The 20,609-nt window shown below is 57.6% G+C and overlaps 2 protein-coding genes across 4 annotated transcripts in view; both read right to left on the bottom strand.

The window, feature by feature from the left end:
• Positions 1–1,088: 1,088 nt before the first annotated feature.
• Positions 1,089–14,466, bottom strand: MAP3K6 (mitogen-activated protein kinase kinase kinase 6). 2 transcript variants are annotated; one of them, XM_003809416.6, is made up of 29 exons: positions 12,072–14,466; positions 10,588–10,727; positions 10,476–10,499; positions 10,019–10,209; positions 9,732–9,900; positions 9,254–9,360; positions 8,664–8,834; positions 8,454–8,566; positions 7,904–8,063; positions 7,518–7,680; positions 7,333–7,440; positions 7,159–7,208; positions 6,970–7,065; positions 6,734–6,821; positions 6,518–6,651; positions 6,054–6,181; positions 5,671–5,807; positions 5,230–5,335; positions 4,522–4,679; positions 4,232–4,424; positions 3,994–4,132; positions 3,524–3,689; positions 3,213–3,389; positions 2,822–2,927; positions 2,404–2,563; positions 2,202–2,314; positions 1,936–2,009; positions 1,578–1,654; positions 1,089–1,378 (listed from the first exon to the last, which is right to left on the bottom strand). In XM_003809416.6, the coding sequence occupies exons 1-29, from the start codon at positions 12,409–12,411 to the stop codon at positions 1,300–1,302; spliced, it is 3,867 nt and encodes a 1,288-aa protein (XP_003809464.3). In that variant the 5' UTR covers positions 12,412–14,466; the 3' UTR covers positions 1,089–1,299. The 2 variants fall into 2 exon arrangements, with proteins under 2 accessions (XP_003809464.3, XP_003809465.3); XM_003809417.6 differs by lacking the exon at positions 10,476–10,499 and having other exon boundaries at positions 12,072–14,463.
• Positions 14,467–14,888: 422 nt separating this feature from the next.
• The window catches only part of FCN3 (ficolin 3), a 38,430-nt gene continuing 32,709 nt past the window's right edge, over positions 14,889–20,609 (bottom strand). The window contains exons 4-8 of one of the 2 annotated variants that reach the window (XM_003809479.5): positions 19,290–19,322; positions 18,937–19,064; positions 16,646–16,775; positions 16,399–16,533; positions 14,889–15,281 (exon numbers count right to left, since the gene is read on the bottom strand). In XM_003809479.5, the coding sequence (XP_003809527.3) occupies positions 15,040–15,281; positions 16,399–16,533; positions 16,646–16,775; positions 18,937–19,064; positions 19,290–19,322 (668 nt within the window). In that variant the 3' untranslated portion in view covers positions 14,889–15,039. The remainder of the gene's footprint in view (positions 15,282–16,398; positions 16,534–16,645; positions 16,776–18,936; positions 19,065–19,289; positions 19,323–20,609) is intronic. The other variant, XM_063593718.1, reaches the window with a different exon arrangement.

Raw genomic sequence — 20,609 nt, 5'->3', positions numbered from 1 at the left:
GGGAGGCTGAGGCAGAAGGATTGCTTTAGCCCAAGAGTTCAAGACCAGTCTGAGCAACATAATGAGACCCCATCTCTATAAAATTTTAAAAATTAGCTGCAGGTGGTGGTGTCACATGCCTGTCAGTCCCAGCTACTCAGGAGGCTGAGGCAGGCAGATTGCTTGTGCCCAGGAGTTCGAGGCTGCAGTGAGCTATGCCACAAAGCGAGATGCTATTTCTACAAAAAAAAAGTTTAAAAACTAGGTGGGTGTGGTGGTGCACAGCTGTGGTCCCAGCTACTCAGGAGGCTGAGGAGGAAGGATCGCTTGAATCCAGAAGCTTGAGGCTGCAGTGAATATGACTATGCCACTGCACTCCAGCCTGGATGACAGAGTAAGACCTTGTCTCTAAAACAAGTTTTGTTTTTTTTTTTTTGAGACGGAGTCTCGCTCTGGAGTGCAATGGCGCGATCTCGGCTCACTGCAACCTCTGCCTCCTGGGTTCAAGCGATTCTCCTGCCTCAGCCACCTGAGTAGCTGGGATTATAGCCACACGCCACCACGCCTAGCTAATTTTTGCATTTTTAGTAGAGACGAGGTTTCACCATGTTGGTCAGGCTCTTCTCGAACTCCTGACCTCATGATCCACCCACCTCGGCCTCCCAAAGTGCGGGGATTACAGGCATGAGCCACCGCACCCAGCCTAAAAACTTTTTTTTTTCATTTATTTATTTTTTTTTTTTGAGACAAAGTCTCGCTCTGTTGCCCAGGCTGGAGTGCAGTGGCGCAATCTCGGCTCACTGCAAGCTCCGCCTCGCAGGTTCACACCATTCTCCTGCCTCAGCCTCCCGAGTAGCTGGGACTACAGGTGCTCACCAGCACGCCCAGCTAATTTTTTTGTATTTTTAGTAGAGACAGGGTTTCAGCATGTTAGCCAGGATAGTCTTGATCTCCTGACCTCGTGATCTGCCCGCCTTGGCCTCCCAAAGTGCTGGGATTACAGGCATGAGCCACCATGCCCGGCCAACAAAAAAATTTTTTTAAAAAAGACCTAGGGGGCTCTTCCCAGGATACCCCTCCCACCATACACCTCCAAAATTGCCAGGACAAAGGTTCAAAAGTGTTCTGTTTAATATGCTTTGTCTGGTAGTGCTTGGGTGCCTGTGGTTGGTTTCTCTCACTGGAACCAGTCCTGGGCCCCACTCGCCTGGCTTCCTCCAGTCGCCCCAGGTCCTGGGGCTGGTGTGTCAGAAGCTGCCTTTGTCCTCTCCATTCATCCATCCTTGGGCCTGTCTGGCCTATGATGCCCTCATTCAGCTCTCAGGGTCCAGGGGTGACTGGTGTGGATCCTGCTCGCTGTGCCAAGATGGCCCTCCAGATGCGGCATACCATCCCTCCCCTGGGGGTAATGGACTCAGTGTGGCTCAGCCAGAAGGTGGCCCTGGACTCTCTCTTGCACCCACTGTCTGCCCAGTGCCCCCTCTGTCCCTAGGGGACCCAGGTGCCCCTTTGGTTTCCAGGAAGGAACCTAGGCAGGCCTGCAGTTGGCCAGGATGAGGCCATATGCATGGTTCACACTTGGGGGGCCCAGGATGTACCTGATGCGGGTGTAGATGAGGTCATCTCGAGTGGCATAGGTGAGCAGAGTGTGGAGGGTGAAGCTATGGTTCAACAGCTGGATGTGGTCAAAGACCCGCAGAAACAGGGAAATAAGAAATTACAGAAAGATGTGTCGAGACCCAGGTACTAGCTCTGCTCTGTTGCCAAAATACTGAGGCAGATCACACCCTTCTGGGCCTCAGTTTTCTCATCCATACAATGGGACGAGAATACTAAGTGTTCTTCTGGTAGTGAGATTCTCTGCATCAGAGGGCACAGTGAGAAGAGCAGGAAGATGGACAGAGATGGAGGCTTTGGCTGGTGAGGTCAGGGATAGCCAAGCACTCCCCGACTCACCATTTGGATGGTGCCTGAATCCACATTCAGTTCCTGTAGCCACTGCACCAGGCCCTGGTCCGTTGAAAGAGCAGCTGTCAAGAAGCAGTCAGGTGATAAGCCCAAGAGTGCCTCCTGCTAGAAGCTGCCTCGAACCCACCGATAGTGTTCTCCAGCCAAGGCCCGCTCAGGTGATGAGCCCAAGTCAGGTGATGAGCCCAAGGGTGCCTTGTGCTAGAAGCTGCCTTGAACCCACCAATAATGTTCTCCAGCCAAGGCCCACTCACTTGGAGGCTCTGGGGCCAGGGCATAGGTCCGGGCTTCCTCATTCAGCCGCTGTAGAGCCCGCTGCACCAGGGCCTGGTACTCCCGTTCCTTCCCCGCCAGGATTTCGCGCAGCCTGTGGGGCGCAGAAGAGTAGAATGGAGCGGTGAGTGGTGAGTGGGTTGAAGCCCGGCAGAGGCTATGAGCGATTCCAAGGGGCTTTACCGATCAGTCTCTGCCCTCAAGAGGCTCAGCTGCACCATCAGAGGAGCGGGGCCCTGCTCGGGCTCCACCGGAAGCGGGCTCTGCTGGCCTGGGCTCTGCTGGGAGTCCCCTTCTTTACTCAGCTCCTCTGACCTCGGTGAGACCGCCTCCTTCTCCACCTCTGCAGCCCAGTGCGGTGAACTCAGGCAAGGCTACAACGCCCGTTTGGTAACCCCAGACCCCAAAGTGCGGGGGTAGGGTGCCCGGCTCTGGGCAGGCCCCAGGCGGTGCCGGTATGGGAGATGTCCATTTAGTCACGCCCCCACCGGCGCCTGCCTGCCCCTGTCCTGCCTGGCCCCCACCGGCCCATTCGATGTTCACCACGCCCAGCAAGCACCACACCCTCGCTGGCAGGAGGCCCGTGGCATTCCCCTCCTACCCGGTCCTAGCACAGCCAGGGCTGCCCGCACAGCACGGCTGAGCAGTGAGTCCAGAACGAACATCCAGTGTGGACGGATCTGGCGCTTGCGGAGGATCTGCTTCACCTGCAGGGGGAGGGAGGCGCCGCTGAGACAGCTGAGCCTCAACTAGAGGCAGGGCTTGAGTTGGAAAGGCCTAGAAAGTCTTCGGCGGGAGGCGAGTGGGGTGGGCGGGCTTGAGGTCCAGGGAAGGCCTGGGAAGCTAGGACTGGGCAGACGGTTTTTTGCTGCAGGCCTGATCTTCACAGAGGAGACAGGGAATCTTGGAACGTCAAGTCCTGGCACCTCACCAGGCACGGGGAGCTCACTACCTGTTGTTGGGCAGCTCTAACTACCAGAAGGCGCCCTCACCGCATCCGGGAAGGCAAACAGCGGTCTGTGCAGAAGCGCAGGCCCAAGGCCCTGGGCCCTCAGCCGTCCTTGCAGCGCCCGCAGCTCCTGGGCCAGCTGCCGGCGGTTGGGAGTGTGGATGTGTGCCCCGAGGCAGCGCAGCAGCTCTTCCACATGGTTTCTGCCCAGACGGGCCCCCTGAGAAGGAAGAGAGGGGTTGTCAGCGAGTGCTCCAGCCAAAAGAGACGCTGCCGCGGAGGTGGGGGGCGGAGACATCAACAGGTGTCCTGACCCTTTGCGACCACCAGGGGGCGCTAGGGTGGGCCGCCCACCTGCTCTTGCTCCTGCTCCTGGTGCAGATTCTCCGCCAGCGCTGGCAGCTCCTGCTCCAATACTGCGGCCAGCATGGCCCGACGCTTGCTCTCCTGGTGCAGCAGGCTCAGCCCCGAACTCTCCTCCGGAGACGCAGGCTCCTCGGCCGCAGGCTCCTCGGGCACCCTGGGCACAAGGGCGAGCTGCTGATTGAGGACGGGCAGCAACCGGCCAGTCACCTCTGTTGCCGGGTTTGAATCCTGGCTCTCCTACTTTTATGCCTACCTCACAGGCATGAACATAGATAAACCCCGCACTGAGAGGACACAACAAGTCCAAGTTACAGTTGCCAGAACAGGGCATGGGGAGGCACCAAATGCCACATTCACAAGTGGTCAAGGTGCCCAGGTCCCCAGGGAGGGCTTTTGTAGGAGAGGAGAAAAAGGCAAAACCAGGCAAAAGGAACCCATCCCAGGAGCCTAGGTCTCACCGGAGCTGGCTGGTGCCCCCATAACTGAGGCAGCGCTTCGGGGGGCTGGGTGGGTGCTGAGAGGGTGCCTGAGGGCACGGGAATGTCTGAGACTGGGTGGTTGAGTTGGCTGAAGGAGTGGGACTGGCGGAAGGGGCATCTGAGGGAGGGACAGAGCCATCAGCTGGGCTCTCCTCCACCCTCACAGCTCCACAACTCCTCTGCCCTCCAGTGTGCCCATCCCGCCACCCGCAAGCACCTGAGGGCCGTGGAGCATGTCGTGGGGAGCTGGGGCTGCGGCTCCTTTTCCCAGGCTGCAGGAAGGGGTCCCCCAGCAGTGTCTGGGCGCTGGCTCGGAGGCGGGGGTCTGGCTCAAAAGTTCGGAGGAGAAAGGCTTGGGCCTCGGCCGACAGAGAGCTGGGCATTGGCGGATGGACCTTGTACATACCCACCTGTGGGGGGAGGGTGAACAAGGGTGACATTCAGAGGTGTCCAAGGCCCAGGCTGGCCCTATGCCACTTCCATGGGCCAGGCCCAAAGAGGTCTCACCTGAAACATGGCAGCCTGTGGGCTCCCTAGCTCGTGGAAGGGGGGGCGACCTGTGGCCATCTCAATGACAGTGCAGCCCAGTGACCAGATGTCAGCTGCTTTCCCATACCCACGTGGGCCCTGGTCAATGATTTCTGGGGCCATATACTGCAGAGTTCCTAGGACAGAAACAGGAGCACCAATGCCCATCTAGGCTTCATCATGGGGTTGGAGCAGGGAGGGGAATGCCATCATCCTCAGGCCGACTGCACCCATACTGAATCTATCATCCAAAATATACCTCAACACCTATCCTGGTCATCAAACATCTATCCTGAGTTCCATCACCACCCTGGGCTCCATCGCCTGCCAAGGCTTCCGTCATTCATCCTGGGCTCCACCACATTCACAGACTCCATCACCCACAGTAGTGCTCCAGCACACATCCTGGATTGCCTTGTCCCCCTGAACTCCATCACCTGCTTTTTCCTCCAACTCCCACCTTGGCCTGCATCAACACTCCTCAAGTGCTAAAGTCAATTTCATCACTTCTCCAAGCTCCAGTTCCAGATGCCACCACCTCAGCCCTGGCCCAATCACTCACCCTGGGTTTCATTCCCCATTAGGACTCTAACTCCATGCCTAGGAGAAACCCCCTTCCCTGGAAAGTTCCAAGAGATCTTCTGCCCCAGGTCAGCATCCCCACTCACCACCCCCACACCTTGTTACCTGTGAAGGTCTCAGTGCAAGGTGTGATGCCTGCCAGCCGCTTGGAGGTGCCGAAGTCAGAAATCTTGAGCAGCCCACTGAAGGTGTTGATCAGCACATTGTCCCCCTGATTGATAGCCATTAGTGGACACTGGTCTGGGCCCCTGCCAGCAGAACTAGACCCTCTTTCTGGGATCCCATCTCCTGGAGATCCCAGCCTGGTCCTGCCTCTGTCAACACTCTCCCCTTGCCATCCCACTTATATGCCCCTCTGGGAGCTGACAATTGGTTTGGCTTCAGAGCTGAACCTTTCCCCTCCTTCTCTAAGGAGCCTCCCTGATGAATTCCCTACCCTTGGCAACAGGTCTGCTCACTTAATCTAAACTGCCAGCCTGCGTCTGGGACCATGTCTCCTTCCCCGCCACCCCCAGCAGATGAGGGCGGGCCAGCCCCAGGGCTTACTTTGATGTCCCTGTGCACGATGTGGTTGTCGTGCAAGTAGCCAAGTCCCTGCAGGATCTGGCGGGTGTAGAAACTGATGGTGCTCTCGTTGTCCTTCAGGGGTCCCCACACCGACCGCAGCAAGGAGGACAGGCTGCCTGGGTGGGGACAGTCCAAGTTCATTCTTCCCACCCACTGGCTCCAGCCCACATCTCTCTGCTCAAGGCCCAGACACACCCATGTTGTAGCCCAACTCCATCACCCAGCGCCACTCCTCAGCTAATTCTAGGCTACACCACCCACACGCACTAGGGTGCATTTCCCCCTAGGGCTCTCTACCCCTGCCTGCCTCGGTCCCATGCCCCACACCTCGGTTTCATTCCCATCCCACACAGGGCAGGTACCTCCAGGCACTTCCTCCATGAAGATCTTAAGGTAGCCGCCCTGGCTAGCTGAGCCCAGATAGCGCACTATGTTCTTGTGGCGCAGGCGTCTGTGAAGAGCGATCTCTTCATGCAGGGGCTGAGAGAACCTGGGGGGAGGTAAGGGAGAGAGGAAAGGGACCGAGGTGGGCAGAGAAGCCCCGCCCATCCCACGCCAGCCTGGCCCCGCCCCAAGGACCCGCCCCGCCCACAAGCCCTCTCCGACCTTCCCCACCCTTACTACCCTGCCCACAGGACCCTCCAGACCTCAATCCCGCCCGCACGGTCCTGGCTGTTCCGCCCACGGGCCCAGTCCACAGGGCTCGAACTCTCAGGTCCTACGAGCCCGCCCACTAGGCCCCGCCCACAGGAGCCGCTCCGCTCGTGGCCCGGCTCACTCGGCCCCAGCGAGCCCTCAGCCCCACCCGCGCTGCCACGCACCGCACCTGCTGTCCCGCTCCGGGATCTCCTTGATGGCGATGCGCACCCTCGTGTGGCGATCGCGGCCCGCGTACACCACCCCATACGTGCCCTTGCCCAGCACCAGCCGCTCGCCCGTCTCCGTGTACTCATAATCAAACTGCCGGGCGCGGGGTGAGATGGGAGTTCAGCAGGGCCCGCGGCCCCTCGCCCTCCGCGAGCTCCCAGTCCCGCGTCCTCACCTCCAACATCTCCCCCACGCCCTCCGCCTCCTCCGCGGGTGCCGTGGAATCCGGGTTCGTCACCCAGGCCTGGATCAGGCCGCAGAACCTGAAGGTGGGGGAGGTCAGACCCGCGGGAGGGGCATCTTGGTCCCCACCTAAGCCGGAGCATCCAACGGACGTCGTCCCTTTCTTTCCCCCACTCCCCCCCGGGCATCCCGGCCCTCAGAGTACCCCGACCATGAAAGGCTGCGCACCACTGGCAGTGCCCTACGCTGGGGAAGCACAGCTGGACGTCCTGAGCCGGGGGGAGTGCATAGAGGAAGCAGCAGCGCTCGTCGCGCTTTGAGGCGCTGGGAAGGGATGAAGAACCCAGTAAGCGTCAGGCTGGGTGGCAGCGACCCTCACCTCCCGTCTTTCCAGTCACCCCAGGTCCCGCCTATCACCTGACTCCGCATATGGAGGCGACTGGGAAGGTCCAGCTGGAGGGAATGTCCTGCAAGAAGAAATGGGGTGTGATGGGGCGTGCTGGTGACAGGAGAGGGGTCTGAGGATGGGAGAAAGGCTCCACAGAAAAGGTCGTAGCAAAGGTGAGTGAGGGGCCTCAGCAACGACTTCACCTGGGTCTCAGGCTCCAGCAGGCTCAGGGTCACTGTGCTTACTGGGTCAGTACCCCGAACCTCAAGCTTTGCAGGCAGCAGCACCTTGTTCATCTCCAGGACCAGCACCTGCAGGCAGTTGGGGAGTGGGGTCAGTCAGAAGGGGCTTACCCCTTTCCCGGGTCCACCACCCCTACAGGCCTCACCAAGCACTGGTCGCCCTGGGCACAGGCTGTCTTGAATGGTTGGCAGGACTGTAGCAAGAAGTGGAGCCAGAAGTGGGCACGGCGTGGTGGCCCTCCAGGGGGCTCTGGCGTGGGCCTGAAGTGCTGGTAGAGCAGGAAGGTCTCCATCACGGACACCAGGTACCTGCATGCAAAGCCACATCCTCAGTTCAGCCCAGGCACCAACCAGCACTGCCAGGGAGAGGAAACTGGCCTGGATATAGCTAGAACGTTGGCATGGGGTGCCACGGGCACTGGTCTAAAAGCAGCCAGGTCATTGGCTCAGGGTTCAGTCTAGCATGCCAATGGACATAGGTGCAGGAGCTGACAGCCCAGGTCAGGCCAAGAATGCAGAGGGGGCCACCTACCATATGGGGGCATTGAGCTTATACAGCTGCTCTGCAGCCAGCACCACCTGGGTGGGGTCATTGGCGAGGATCTGGGCTCCCAGGTAGAAACCCACATCCCAGTAATACTGCATCTTCTCCACACAGCCTTTGCGGGCCAGCAGGCAGCCCAGCTTCATGCCTGGGGGAGAGGGGCATGGGCTCCAGTGAGTGTGGGTGCAGGGGTGAGTGAGGCCCACCATTTCTGTGGGCCCGAGTGTGGACATGAACATAGATATGAGTAAACCATTGAGTATGGCAAGATCTTGGGTGGGAACAGGAGCTCAGGCACAGGTATATGTGGAATTCAGGATGTAATGGACACACAGATGTGAGTTTGGGAACATTTGTGGGTTTGAGGGCTCCTGAGGGCCCAGAACAGGTATTAGGACCCAGGTGTGGGTATGGGCAGGACAGTCCAAAATGGATGAGCTCATCCTAGCTCTTGCCCAGTGTGCTCTCTCCCTGCCCTCTTCCCAGGCCCCTCGGAACCCCTGTGGGTGACGAGACAAGAGCCAGGATCTGTGCTCACCTATTAGCCGGAGCTCCTTGGAATCCTCAAAGTGCTGCCCGGCAGCAATGAGGAGCACAGCTGCATTGATGCCTGAGTGGAGGCTGGGCTCTACGTCAAAAGCCTTGCGATACCTGGGGTGGGGGTAGGGGGCACAGGGCTGGACTGATGCCCACAGCACCACCCCTCATCTCACAGCTTAGCCCACCGGCCACTCACTGTGCTCTTTACCAGTGATAGGCCTGCTCCCGGTGCCCAGCATCCTGGAAACCCGAGCTGAAGAACATGTCCTTGTAGATACGGCCACACATGCAGTACAGATCGGGCGCCACAGAGCCCTCAAGCTGTACCAGCGGCAGCAGCACAGACAGGGCCTTCGCCCGGTCCCCAGGTCTGTTCCTCCTAGGGAAAAGATGGGCTCAGGCCCTCCCTGATGGCCCTGGCCTACTCTGTCCAGGGACCTCTAGACACTGAACAGCAGGGACCCTTCCAGGGGCCTGACAATAATGACCTCAAAATGATAGTGACCCTGGCCAGCACTGACCTCTCTAGTGACCTCAGATGGAAGTGATTCCTAGATGCGATGACTCTTAGGAGCAGTGATCTTGGACAGCGGTGACCATACCACAGGCAGCACCACCTCCCCCACCCCGACCCAGGCAGCAGTAACTCAGAACAACAGGGACCTATTGACATCAGTGACCCTGGTCAGCAAATTCCCCGAACAGCAGTGATCCCAGACAGTAATGGCTTTGCACGCAGAGACCTAGGTTTCGGAAACCTTTATGTGGCTATGACCTAACCCTTGCTCTGCCACTCACCGGTTGAGGGCAAAAGTGTAGTGGAAGCAGACATTATGCTGCTCGGCCACATCACAGGTGGGCAAGGCCTGCAGCGTCTCCACCAGCTCAATGATGGCCGAGTAGTCCTGCATCAGGGAACGGCAAGCACTGGCATCATGGGCCTCCAGGCCCCAAGGAACCTTGAGCCAGGGTCCTGTCCCACTCCTGACATCCCACCCAGCCACCATCTTCTGCACGCCTCCCTCAGGCCCAGCGGACACCACACCTCACAGGGAGAACCTACTGTATGCCCCATGCTGGGCGTTCCCAACCCCACAACTGCCCCAGGAGGCAGCGACATGCTCATCCTCTCTAACAAATAAGGAGGCCAACACTCAGAGACATTTGATAATTTGCCCAAAGCCACCAGTGAGCAAGTGGCCCAGCCAGGAACTGAACTTGGGTTTGTCTGACCTCAAATGCCAGCTGCCCTACTGCCTCTCTGAACACCACGCACCTGCACATCGCGGTAGGAGAGCAGCAAGTTCATGATGATGTCGGGGCTCAGCAGCTCCACGCTGTCCAGTCTCCGCTGCAGGCGAGCCAGCTCCTGCCGCAGCTGTGGCCCACTGAACCGCTCCCGCGCCTGCCGGATGTCCCGCCGAATGGTCTCCCGGAAATAGCCACTGATGCCCAGGGTAGGGGAGGCAGGGAGAGAGAATGGTGGGGCCTGTACCTCAGCCCCAGCCCACCGTACCCTCACCAGCCCCCTCCTGGAGCACCCTCCCTGGGGGCCCTCATTACCAAGAGTCTGTGGGTGTGGCCTCCAGCAGGCGGGCAAGCCGGCCCACCAGGGGAGTGAGCAGGGCCTCGGTCCCTACTCCAGCCTGTACCAGCCCATCAGCCAGGCCCCGCAGAAGGCCTGCATCACCACACAGCACCCGACCAGTGGCCGTCACCACATAGGGGATCAGTGTGTAGCTGCCAACGCAATCCTGGTGGGAGGGAGGCAGGAATCAGTGAGGTCAGAGGTCAGCACAGGGCTAGACAAGGGGAGTGAGAGCATCAAAGGTCAGCATCAGTGGGAATTGGAATCGCAGGAAAGGGGCACCCGTCATGAGAGGAGGCAACAGGAAACAGAGGAATACTTGGGATGTCGGGGGGGGGTTAGGTGACTGAGGAGGCCAGGAGGATTAGTGGAGGTCAGAGGTCATAGCGGAAGTCAAAGGGCACTTTTGAGTGAGAGGTGGATTCTGCTCACCGAGTTCTTCTGGAAAACATCCTCCTGCAGGAGGCAGACAGTCAGATACTGGTGTTCTGTGTAGGCCTTACCCCAGCCCTGTGCCTGCCTCCACCAGCCCCAGGCCACCTACCCGCAGGGCCTGCAGGTCAGGGAGGTCGGCCTGGGAGCAGAGGAGCACGTTGTTGGTCATGCTGAAGCTCTCACGCACACCAAGGTGGTAGAACAGGGAGGGCTGTACCAGCGAGCTGCTCACCTCCAGCACCACCACATCTGCAGGCACAGAGGGGGTGGCGCTGATCCCTGAAGCCCAGCTTGATGGGGAAGGAGTCGGGGTCCATCCTGGCTTGACCTGCCTTGCTGTGGGACTCCAGTAGGGTCTGGCTCTGCTTTGGGCTTCAGCCGGCCCTTTTTAGGGTTCCCCTGGCACTTTCACAGAACTGATCTCTGTAGTGTTGCAGGAGAGGAGTTGGGCTCACAGGGTTGGGACCCTCAGGCCACGGTTCAGAGCCTGTGAGCACCTGGCATGGGGGAAGGGAGGCTGTGGACCAGTTGAGTCTGTTACAGGCCATTTAGGAGGTGGGAGTTGCGCAAACATAGAAGTCCCCTCCCTTTGGTCTTCAGCACAGGCTCTTGAAAGGGGCTACCATCAGTGTGCATAGACAACGCTGTGCCTAAATGTATGTATGTGTATATCTGTGACATGTATAGCTTACTATGTCTGACTGTATCTGTGTGTGTGACAGCGTCTGCTAGGGCCTGCATGAGTCAACATGTATGCGATTTGTGTCTTTCGATAATTGTATCTTTGTGTCCGAGTGGTCGGGTCAGCCTTCATTTTAGGCTACGATTTCATGGACATCCAGGAAGCACAGCTACTGGACTCTAGCATAAGCAAGTAAGTATGGGGGCCGAGCATCCGGGCTGGCTGGAGGGAGGAGTGACTCGCGGGGGAATAGCCTCCTTCTGGCCCCGCCCCTGACCCATCCTTTCCCGCCCACTTCCCCGCCCCTTCCCCGCCCATTCTTTCTTGGCCGCTGAGGCCACTTAACCTAAGCTCCCTCACCCAGTATCCAGTCCCGTCGGGCCCCTTCGCTTCTCTTTTTGCCTCTCCTAGCCCGATCCTTGGAAGTAGTATGCTAGGACTCCTGAACTCCAGCCTCCCGGCCCATTTCCCTAAGTCCAAGCTCCTCTCCCAGTAATTGTCCTCAAGAGATCCGCGTGACATTCTCCTGAGGGTGAGGCTGAGTTCTCCAACCCCACCCCTGAGACACCACAGCCCCGCGCCGCTCCCCGCCCCGCCCCAGAGTTCCAAAGCCCCTCCCCATCCTTGCCCCGCTGGCTGGGCACCGCTCCGACTGAAGGGTGCCTAAGCCCCAACCTCGAGCCCTAGAGCCACGCCCGGATCCCTGTCTCGTCCCGAGCCCGGCCGCGCCCCAGATCCCCTAAATCCACTTTTTTCACGGCCCTGTCCCAAGCCCTTCAGCTTTAGCTCACTTTAAGTCCCCTAGACCCGGTACCCCTCTCGGCCCCTCCCTTGAGCCTTCGAGCCCGGCTTGGTCCCCTCCCAGGACCCTGAGTCCCGCCCGGATCCGGCCCCGCCCCCAGCGCTCTCACCCGCGTTGTAGAAGGCATCCAGAGCCGCGGTGTCGCCTAGCTCCAGCGTCCCGAAGGGCAGGCTGCGCAGCTGCGGGGGCGGCCGCGGCCGGGGGACCTGCGCGCAAGCCTCGCGCAGGCAGCGCAGGGGCAGCGGCTCCGCCTCGGTTCCCTCTCGAGGCTCGAGCCCGGGCTGCGGCTCCCGGGTCAGCACGTAGACCACGCTGAGCGGCCGGCTCCGCGCGCAGCCCCGGCCCGGGGGCGCCGCGAGCTGCCGGCCCCGGCTCAGCGCCACGGCCAGCGGGTCCTGCCAGCAGCTGCCGGCGCGCTCCGCCCCGGACCGGGGACACGGCCCCGCCATGCGGGGGCGCTCAGGCGCGGGGCGCCGCGCACTGGGAACCGGGGGCGGGGCAGGAGCCTGGGCCGGCAGATCAGGAATCTTGGGATCTGGAATCCGTTCGGAATCGGAGAATCTCCCACGAGATCTAGGGATCCGGAATACGGCCTGACGTCCCGTTCCAGGAATTTAAAGTCCAGGGAGAAATCCTAGCTCGGACTTGCAAGGTCCTGAGGTTCTGAAATCCGGGATTGGGTCCCAGGAATCTGGGGCATCCGGTGATCGGCAGCTCAGAGCCACTTGGGGGATCCTGGGAATCGGCCCGGAGGTGCCCGCCACCTGGACTTCTCAAGGGAGCGCCCGCCAACGCTGCCCTGCCTTCACTTGTAGGCTGAGCCCAGCCCTTTCCCGGCCGACCCAGAAAGCTCCACCCTCGGCCCTGGGGCAGAGCCGCTCCCTAGCGGCTTGAGACTCAGCCTCTCCCCTCCCTTCTCTCCCGCCAGAACTTTGGAGACTGGCGGCTTCCGGAACAGCCTGTGCCCCTGTGCACGCCAAAGACTGTGGACTGCTCACAGCAAGTGCACATAAAATGTGTGAGGAGGCCAGGGCTAGGGAAAAGGTTCGATATGCAGGCCCTGCTCTGCAGGTATCTGTTGAATGAATGGCTCTCTAGAGACATCAGGGTGCGCAGAGCATGATGAACAATGGGTGTCCTCCCGGGCCCAGTGAGCGCAGGCAGGGAGGGACTGGGATAGGGGAAACCTACACCCTAGGCCGCTTGCCCGAAAGCCTTCAGTCCTGGAGTGGGACTTGGCATCTGAGCCTTAACTGTCACTAGGGGGCTGCTTTCCCCAGGACCCAACCTGCTGTGGACCCCCGCTGACCTTTGACTTCTAGGCAGAACGTGGCCATGGGACCTGAGAAGCACTTCCTACTCTAAACAACTCTAAACATTTCTTTAGCCACCCCTTGAAGGAGTCAACCCCAGCCCTTTGCACTACAGCAGCTTCTCAGCTTCAAATCCCCAAGAGTCCCCAACTTTCTTGTGTGAATTAATGAGTGAGGCAGCAACCTGGTAGAAGCCTCAGTGGACCCTGAAACCAAGAACTGGGGACTTAAGTTGAATAACTTGTCCAGTATCACTCAGCACATGACAGCAGGGTGCAAACCCAGGACCGCCTGTCAGACTCTTAACTATTTAATTCTGCCACTTACTAGAATGTGGCTTTGGGCAAATAAACTGCTTAAATGCTACTCAATGGCTGTTTCATTGCTCTGTTGCCTTGTGGAAGAAAAATGTACCTTCCTTGGTTTGACCTTGGATTCGAACTGACACCCAATGAGACAGGCAGGAAGTGGTAGAGTTTGAGAACTTGGCCTGCAACAGAGGTTGGAGTGGAAAACAGACAACTTACAAAGGACAGGCATGGGCAACCGACAGGCTGAGAAAGCTGTGCAATTCCCAGCCGGGGCGGTGGCTCACGCCTGTAATCCCACTTTGGGAGGCCAAGATGAGTGGATCACGAGGTCAGGAGTTCGAGACCAGCCTGGCCAACATGGTGAAACCCCGTCTCTACTAAAAATACAAAAAAAAGTAGCTGGGTGTGGTGGCATCTGCCTGTGATCCCAGCTACTTGGGAGCCTGAGGCAGGAGAATCACTTGAACCTGGGAGATGGAGGTTGCGGTGAGTGGAGATCGTGCCATTGCACTCCAGCCTGGGCGGGGCGACAGAGCAAGACTCCATCTCAAAAAAAAAAAAGCTGTGCAATTGTGCAATTCCTGCCACAAAGCCATCCACTTGCAGGACCCAGAGGGCCTCGGGAAATTGTCAATGGATGCTTGAATCTCCTCTAATCCTTCCACTGTATGCCCCTCTGGCTCATTGCACTCCAGCCTGGGCGGGGCGACAGAGCAAGACTCCATCTCAAAAAAAAAAAAAAAAAAGCGGCCGGGCGCAGTGGCTCACACCTGTAATCCCAGCACTTTGGGAGGCCGAGGAGGGCAGATCATGAGGTCAGGAGATTGAGACCATCCTGGCTAACATGATGAAACCCCGTCTCTACTAAAAATACAAAAAAATTTGCCGGGCGTGGTAACGGGTGCCTGTAGTTCCAGCTACTCGGGAGGCTGAGGCAGGAGAATGGCGTGAACCTGGGAGGCAGAGCTTGCAGTGAGCCAGGATGGTGCCACTGCACTCCAGCCTGGGCGACAGAGCGAGACTGTGTCTCAAAAACAAACAAACAAACAAAAAAGCTGTGCAATTGTGCAATTCCTGCCACAAAGCCATCCACTTGCAGGACCCAGAGAGCCTCAGGAAATTGTCAATGGATGCTTGAATCTCCTCCAGTCCTTCCACTATATGCCCCTCTGGCCTTGTCTTGCACACCTCCAGAGACAGAAGCCTCACTACTTTAGAGGCTGTCCTTTCCATCTTCCTGACTGGAAGGAAATTCTTCCCTGAATGGAGCTGAAACTTGTGTCCCTGCTCTGCCCTCTAGGGTTTTTTCCCAGTAACTGGAAGAGTCTTGAAAGGGCTAAAATGATTTTATTTTTAAATGTGGGCAGGCAAGCAGAGGTGGTTGGCAAAAGCAAGGTGGCTGACGATCCGGAAGCTGTACAGGAGAGATAAGGGCACTGGCTGCCAGAGTGCCCTATCGAAGCATCATCTGAACCCTGCGGTAGGGGTGGCCCACACCACGGCCTGAGGCCCAGTCAATGCCATATTTGTGGGCGGCAGCCTCAGACACTGCATAGCGACCATTGAGATTTGATCGGTAACAGGATGCATACCACCAGGCACCGTGGACAATCACTGCACAGTTGCTGTTGCTTGAATCGTGGTCAGCGTCATAGGTGGTAAAGGGCCTCCCACTGTGGTGGCTCAGGGAATCCCCTAGCAGGGAAGGGATGGAAAGCACCTTGGTGCCCAGCACCATGCCTGGCACCTTTGGAGATATAATGCCATGGGAGTCTCAAAGCAACTAAGAGTTGAATTTTATCAGGCCCCACGAGCAACACCAAGGGGCCAGGTTGTTTGCGCAGGGTTACTCGGCTGGTTGAAGCAGCGGCAGGACTTGAACTCGGGACTGTCTGGCTCCAAAGCTCCCAGCTTTTCCCCCTGTCTTACCCCCTCCAGAATCCCCAGCCCCCCTCTAGCTCCTTTGTCTTCTCTCAGCTCCCATCCAGTCTGAGCAACTCTGCTAGGAAAAGCTGGGAGGAACCTCTTAGGTGCCTGGCCAGGAAAGGTGGTTCCCTGAGGCACTCCCTCATAACCACTTCCCTCTTTTAAATCTCTCCCCAACAGTCACTGTTTCTCTGAAAGAAGACTTCCGTGGTTCCTCTTCCAAAGCAGAGAACACTAACACTCAACAGAGCCTCAGGCAGCACCCAAAACTTCCTCCTTGCCTCCCTGTGCTCCCCCTGCCTTTTTTTTTTTTCTGAGATGGAGTCTCGCTCTGTCGCCCAGGCTAGAGTGCAGTGGCACTCTCTTGGCTCGCTGCAACCTCTGCCTCCCAGATTTAAGTGATTCTCCTGCCTCAGCCTCCCGAGTAGCTGGGATTACAGGCACCCTCCACCACGCCCGGCTAATTTTTTTGTATTTTTAGTAGAGACGGGGTTTCACCATGTTGGCCAGGTTGGGTTTGAACTCCTGAACTCAAGTTATCTGCCCGCCTCGGCCTCCCAGAGTGCTAGGGTTACAGGCATGAGCCACCGTGCCCGGCCTCCCTGCCCATTTTATAGAGGAGGAAACTGAGGCTCAGTGGAGGGGTAGGACTTGCCCAAGGTCACATAAGTACTAAATGGCAGAGATGGATTCAAACTCAGGTCTGTTTGCCTCCAGATCCCAAATTCTTCACTGTTGCACCATCCTGTTTCATGATTGCCATTTCTCAGATGCGGAAACTAAGGCCCACAGAGGAGACAGGATTGCCCTGGGTCATTCATGGGGGCAGTGGCAGCACTGGGAAAGGATCCAGCCTCCTTCCTCTGCTCCCCTTAGGCTCACTCACCTGCAGTGCCCTCTGAGAACTTGCCCAGTGCCAGCTGGTAGTGGTCTACCTCACCGAGGAGGCGGAAGGTCGCATAGTGGGCGAAAGTACAGTTGCCATTAAAGTCTTCCAGCTCTACCCGCAGCTCCCAGTTACCTGGAAAGAAGGGGAGGCAGGGATGGAGGAATCCTCAGATCTTGGGGGTGGGGCAGGGATTCAGGATGGCAGACAGTAACCCCCAGACTCCAGGACCCTGCTGGGAACTCACCCTGGAGAGTAAGCTGGTGCAAATTCTCATTTCCCAGCCAGAATTCAGACTCTTGGTTCCCAAAACCTGCTCTGTAGGAGGACCAAGAGCGGAAGAAATCCACAGAACCATCCTGGCGCCTCTGAAACACCTGGGGGAGGGGGGGCACAGCAGCTATTACTCCAGGCTGGGCACTGGCAGCTGAGGATGCAGGAACTGTGAGGGGTAGGTGGATACCCACTCTCTCTTTGGATTGGGGCCTGTTGATAAAATGGGGATCCTTCAAGTTAGCTTTGAATATTTCTATGAACTCTACATTCCCTTGTTAACTTTTACTGACACTCAACTTCATGCCACAGCCTTGCAAGCCCTGGGAAGACTGAATTGACAAAACACTGTCCCCACCCACAGGAGATGGCCAGCGCTGCTGGGTGTCAGTCAAAATAACCCAATTTCATTTACTATAAGAACCAAGATATTTGGCCACGCCTGGTGGCTCATGCCTGTAATTCCAGCACTTTGGGAGGCCGAGGCGGGTGGATCACTTGAGGTCAGGAGTTTGAAACCAGCCTGGCCAACATGGTGAAATCCCATCTCTACTAAAAATACAAATATTAGCCGGGTGTGGTGGCTCACACCTGTAGTTCCAGCTACTCAGGAGGCTGAGGCACAAGAACTGCTTGAACCTGGGAGGTGGAAGTTGCAGTGAGCCGAGATCACACCACTGCACTCCAGCCTGGGCAGCAGAGCAAGACTCCGTCTCAAAACAAACAAACAAACAGAAAAACCAAGATATTTTACATTAGAGGCCACCCCCACAGCCCAAGCTGGACCCCTGGCCTTACCCTGATGTCTTCCACCTCCCCCTCCAAGCCAAGCAGGCCCCAGGTCCTATAGAGTTGTCAACCTAAGTACTTCTATTTCCATTGCTCCACTGTCTTATTTTATTTATTTATTTTTTTGAGATAGAGTCTCACCCCCTGTTACCAGGCTGGAGTGCAGTGGTGTGATCTCGGCTCACTGCAACCTCTGCCTCCCTGGTTCAAGCAATTCTCCTGCCTTAGCTTTCTGCATAGCTGGGATTACAGGCACCTGCCACCATGCCCAGCGAATTTTTTGTATTTTTAGTAGAGACGGGGTTTTGCCATGTTGCCCAGGCTGGTCTTGAACTCCTGAGCTCAGGCAATCCACCCACCTCAGCCTCCCAAAGTGCTGGGATTACAGGTGTGAGCTACTGTGTCAGGCCTGCTCCACTGTCTTTACTGCCTGGCTCCTTGCTGTCTTCCTAAACTATGTCCCTGCCTCCACTGGTCCCCCAACGCAGTGCATCTTTCATGGTGTAGCCCAAATCATCTTTTTAAAACAGAAGTTCTACTTGGCCCCTCCCCTGCTTAAAACTCTCCTGGGGCTACCCATTGCCCTGCACACTCTTCTTTTTTTTTTTTTTTTTTAAGACAGAGTCTCACTCCATTGCCCAGGCTGGAGTGCAGTGACTCAATCTTGGCTCACTGCAACCACCACCTCCGGGGTTCAAGCAATTCTCCCACCTCAGCCTCCTGAATAACTTGGATTACAGGCGCCCACCATCACGCCTGGCTAATTTTTATATTTTTAGTAAAGATGTTGGCCAGGCTGATCTCGAACTCTTGACCTCAGGTGATCTGCCCGCCTTGGCCTCCCAAAGTGCTGGGATTATAGGCGTGAGCCACCACGTCCAGCCAACCACTGCGTCTGGGCGCCCTGCACACTTCTTAAGTTGATCATTTAGTGCCTTCCATGAACTGGCCTTTACAGAGGTCCTCAATCCATGTTCCGTCAGTGCCGGCAGACTTTAGCCGACACCCACGCCTGCTCTCAGCTCACTCACGCGTTCCCTGCAAACCTTTTACTCTGCTGCCTCCCTGAGTTTATCTTTACTTCTAGCTGGAATGCCCCTCCCTACCCTATTTTTTTTTTTATCTTTTTTTTTTTGAGACAGAGTTTCACTCTTTTCACCCAGGCTGGAGTGCAATGGCAAGAACTCGGCTCACTGCAACCTCCACCTCCTGGGTTCAGGCAATTCTCTTGCCTCAGCCTCCCAAGTAGCTGGGATTACAGGCGTGAGCTACTGCACTCAACTTAAGGTCTTTTCAAATGGCACCTCTTCTGTGAAGCCCTTATACTTCTTCAGGTCCCACTGGGGGCTCACTAAACATTTGTCAGTGAATTCCTCTAGGAAATGCCTTGCTCTGGTGGGTTCTGGCTCCCCTAGGGGCCAAGGGGGAGAAGTGACCAGTGGGCCTGGCCTGTTAGCCCATTTCTCAGACACTCACCAGCCAGCCACCCCCCTCGGTGTCCATGTCACAAAAGACTGGGAGGGCCCTGCCTTCAGGTAGGCACAGATGGTACCAGCCGCTCAAGGTGGCGCCCTGGCTCAACAGCTCCTGGCAGTTTCTGGGGCCTGGGAAAGGGGAGACGGACTGGGGGTGGTGCCCAGGTTATTCCCTGACCCCCACCCCCAGGCACTGGAACAAGTATGGGACCCTAGGGACCCTCTTGGCTCCTTCAGGTCCCTGAAGAAGGGTTCTGAGGAGGCTGTGGGGAGGATCTTGGCCACACTTGGGGGTCTGCCAACACCCAACACCATGTGATCCCAAGTTCCTGGTTCCTGCAAGGGCTGCCTCACCTTCCTGGCACCGGAGCAGGTTCACTGGATCTCCTGCCCCAGAGAAGGGATGAGTGTTGGCTCTGATGTCTCAGCACCCCAGCGCTGAGCCACCAGTGGAGCCGGTACCCAGGCCCTTTTCCGAATCCTTCCCACTCCTCCCAGCCTTCCACACCCTGTAGGAGGGCCATCATAGGGTACCCAGGCCCTTCTCCTAATCCTCTCCACTCCTCCCAGCCCTCCATCCCCAATAGGAGGGCCATCATAGGGTAGCCAGGCCCTTCTCCTAATCCTTCCCACTCCTCCCAGCCATCCATTCCCCTGTGAGAGAGCCATCATAGGGTAGCCAGGCCCTTCTCCTAATCCTTCCCACTCCTCCCAGCCATCCATTCCCCTGTGAGAGAGCCATCATAGGGTAGCCAGGCCCTTCTCCTAATCCTTCCCACTCCTCCCAGCCATCCATTCCCCTGTGAGAGAGCCATCATAGGGTAGCCAGGCCCTTCTCCTAATCCTTCCCACTCCTCCCAGCCATCCATTCCCCTGTGAGAGAGCCATCATAGGGTAGCCAGGCCCTTCTCCTAATCCTTCCCACTCCTCCCAGCCATCCATTCCCCTGTGAGAGAGCCATCATAGGGTAGCCAGGCCCTTCTCCTAATCCTTCCCACTCCTCCCAGCCATCCATTCCCCTGTGAGAGAGCCATCATAGGGTAGCCAGGCCCTTCTCCTAATCCTTCCCACTCCTCCCAGCCATCCATTCCCCTGTGAGAGAGCCATCATAGGGTAGCCAGGCCCTTCTCCTAATCCTTCCCACTCCTCCCAGCCATCCATTCCCCTGTGAGAGAGCCATCATAGGGTAGCCAGGCCCTTCTCCTAATCCTTCCCACTCCTCCCAGCCATCCATTCCCCTGTGAGAGAGCCATCATAGGGTAGCCAGGCCCTTCTCCTAATCCTTCCCACTCCTCCCAGCCATCCATTCCCCTGTGAGAGAGCCATCATAGGGTAGCCAGGCCCTTCTCCTAATCCTTCCCACTCCTCCCAGCCATCCATTCCCCTGTGAGAGAGCCATCATAGGGTAGCCAGGCCCTTCTCCTAATCCTTCCCACTCCTCCCAGCCATCCATTCCCCTGTGAGAGAGCCATCATAGGGTAGCCAGGCCCTTCTCCTAATCCTTCCCACTCCTCCCAGCCATCCATTCCCCTGTGAGAGAGCCATCATAGGGTAGCCAGGCCCTTCTCCTAATCCTTCCCACTCCTCCCAGCCATCCATTCCCCTGTGAGAGAGCCATCATAGGGTAGCCAGGCCCTTCTCCTAATCCTTCCCACTCCTCCCAGCCATCCATTC

This window comes from Pan paniscus, chromosome 1, assembly GCF_029289425.2.
Source record: "Pan paniscus chromosome 1, NHGRI_mPanPan1-v2.0_pri, whole genome shotgun sequence".
Lineage (NCBI taxonomy): Eukaryota > Metazoa > Chordata > Mammalia > Primates > Hominidae > Pan > Pan paniscus.
Note: the sequence above shows the minus strand (reverse complement) of the source record. Positions and strands in the feature narration are given on the sequence as shown.

Bases quoted from the DNA above. Each gene is read 5' to 3' on its own strand.
- MAP3K6 (XM_003809416.6), bottom strand. From the start codon at position 12,411: ATGGCGGGGCCGTGTCCCCGGTCCGGGGCGGAGCGCGCCGGCAGCTGC. The intron at 10,210-10,475 runs GTGAGCAGAATC...CCCTCCCACCAG, and splicing joins ATGTTTTCCAGAAGAACTCG to GATTGCGTTGGCAGCTACAC. The intron at 7,209-7,332 runs GTGAAGTCGTTG...TTCTTCTTGCAG, and splicing joins TGCTGGAGCCTGAGACCCAG to GACATTCCCTCCAGCTGGAC.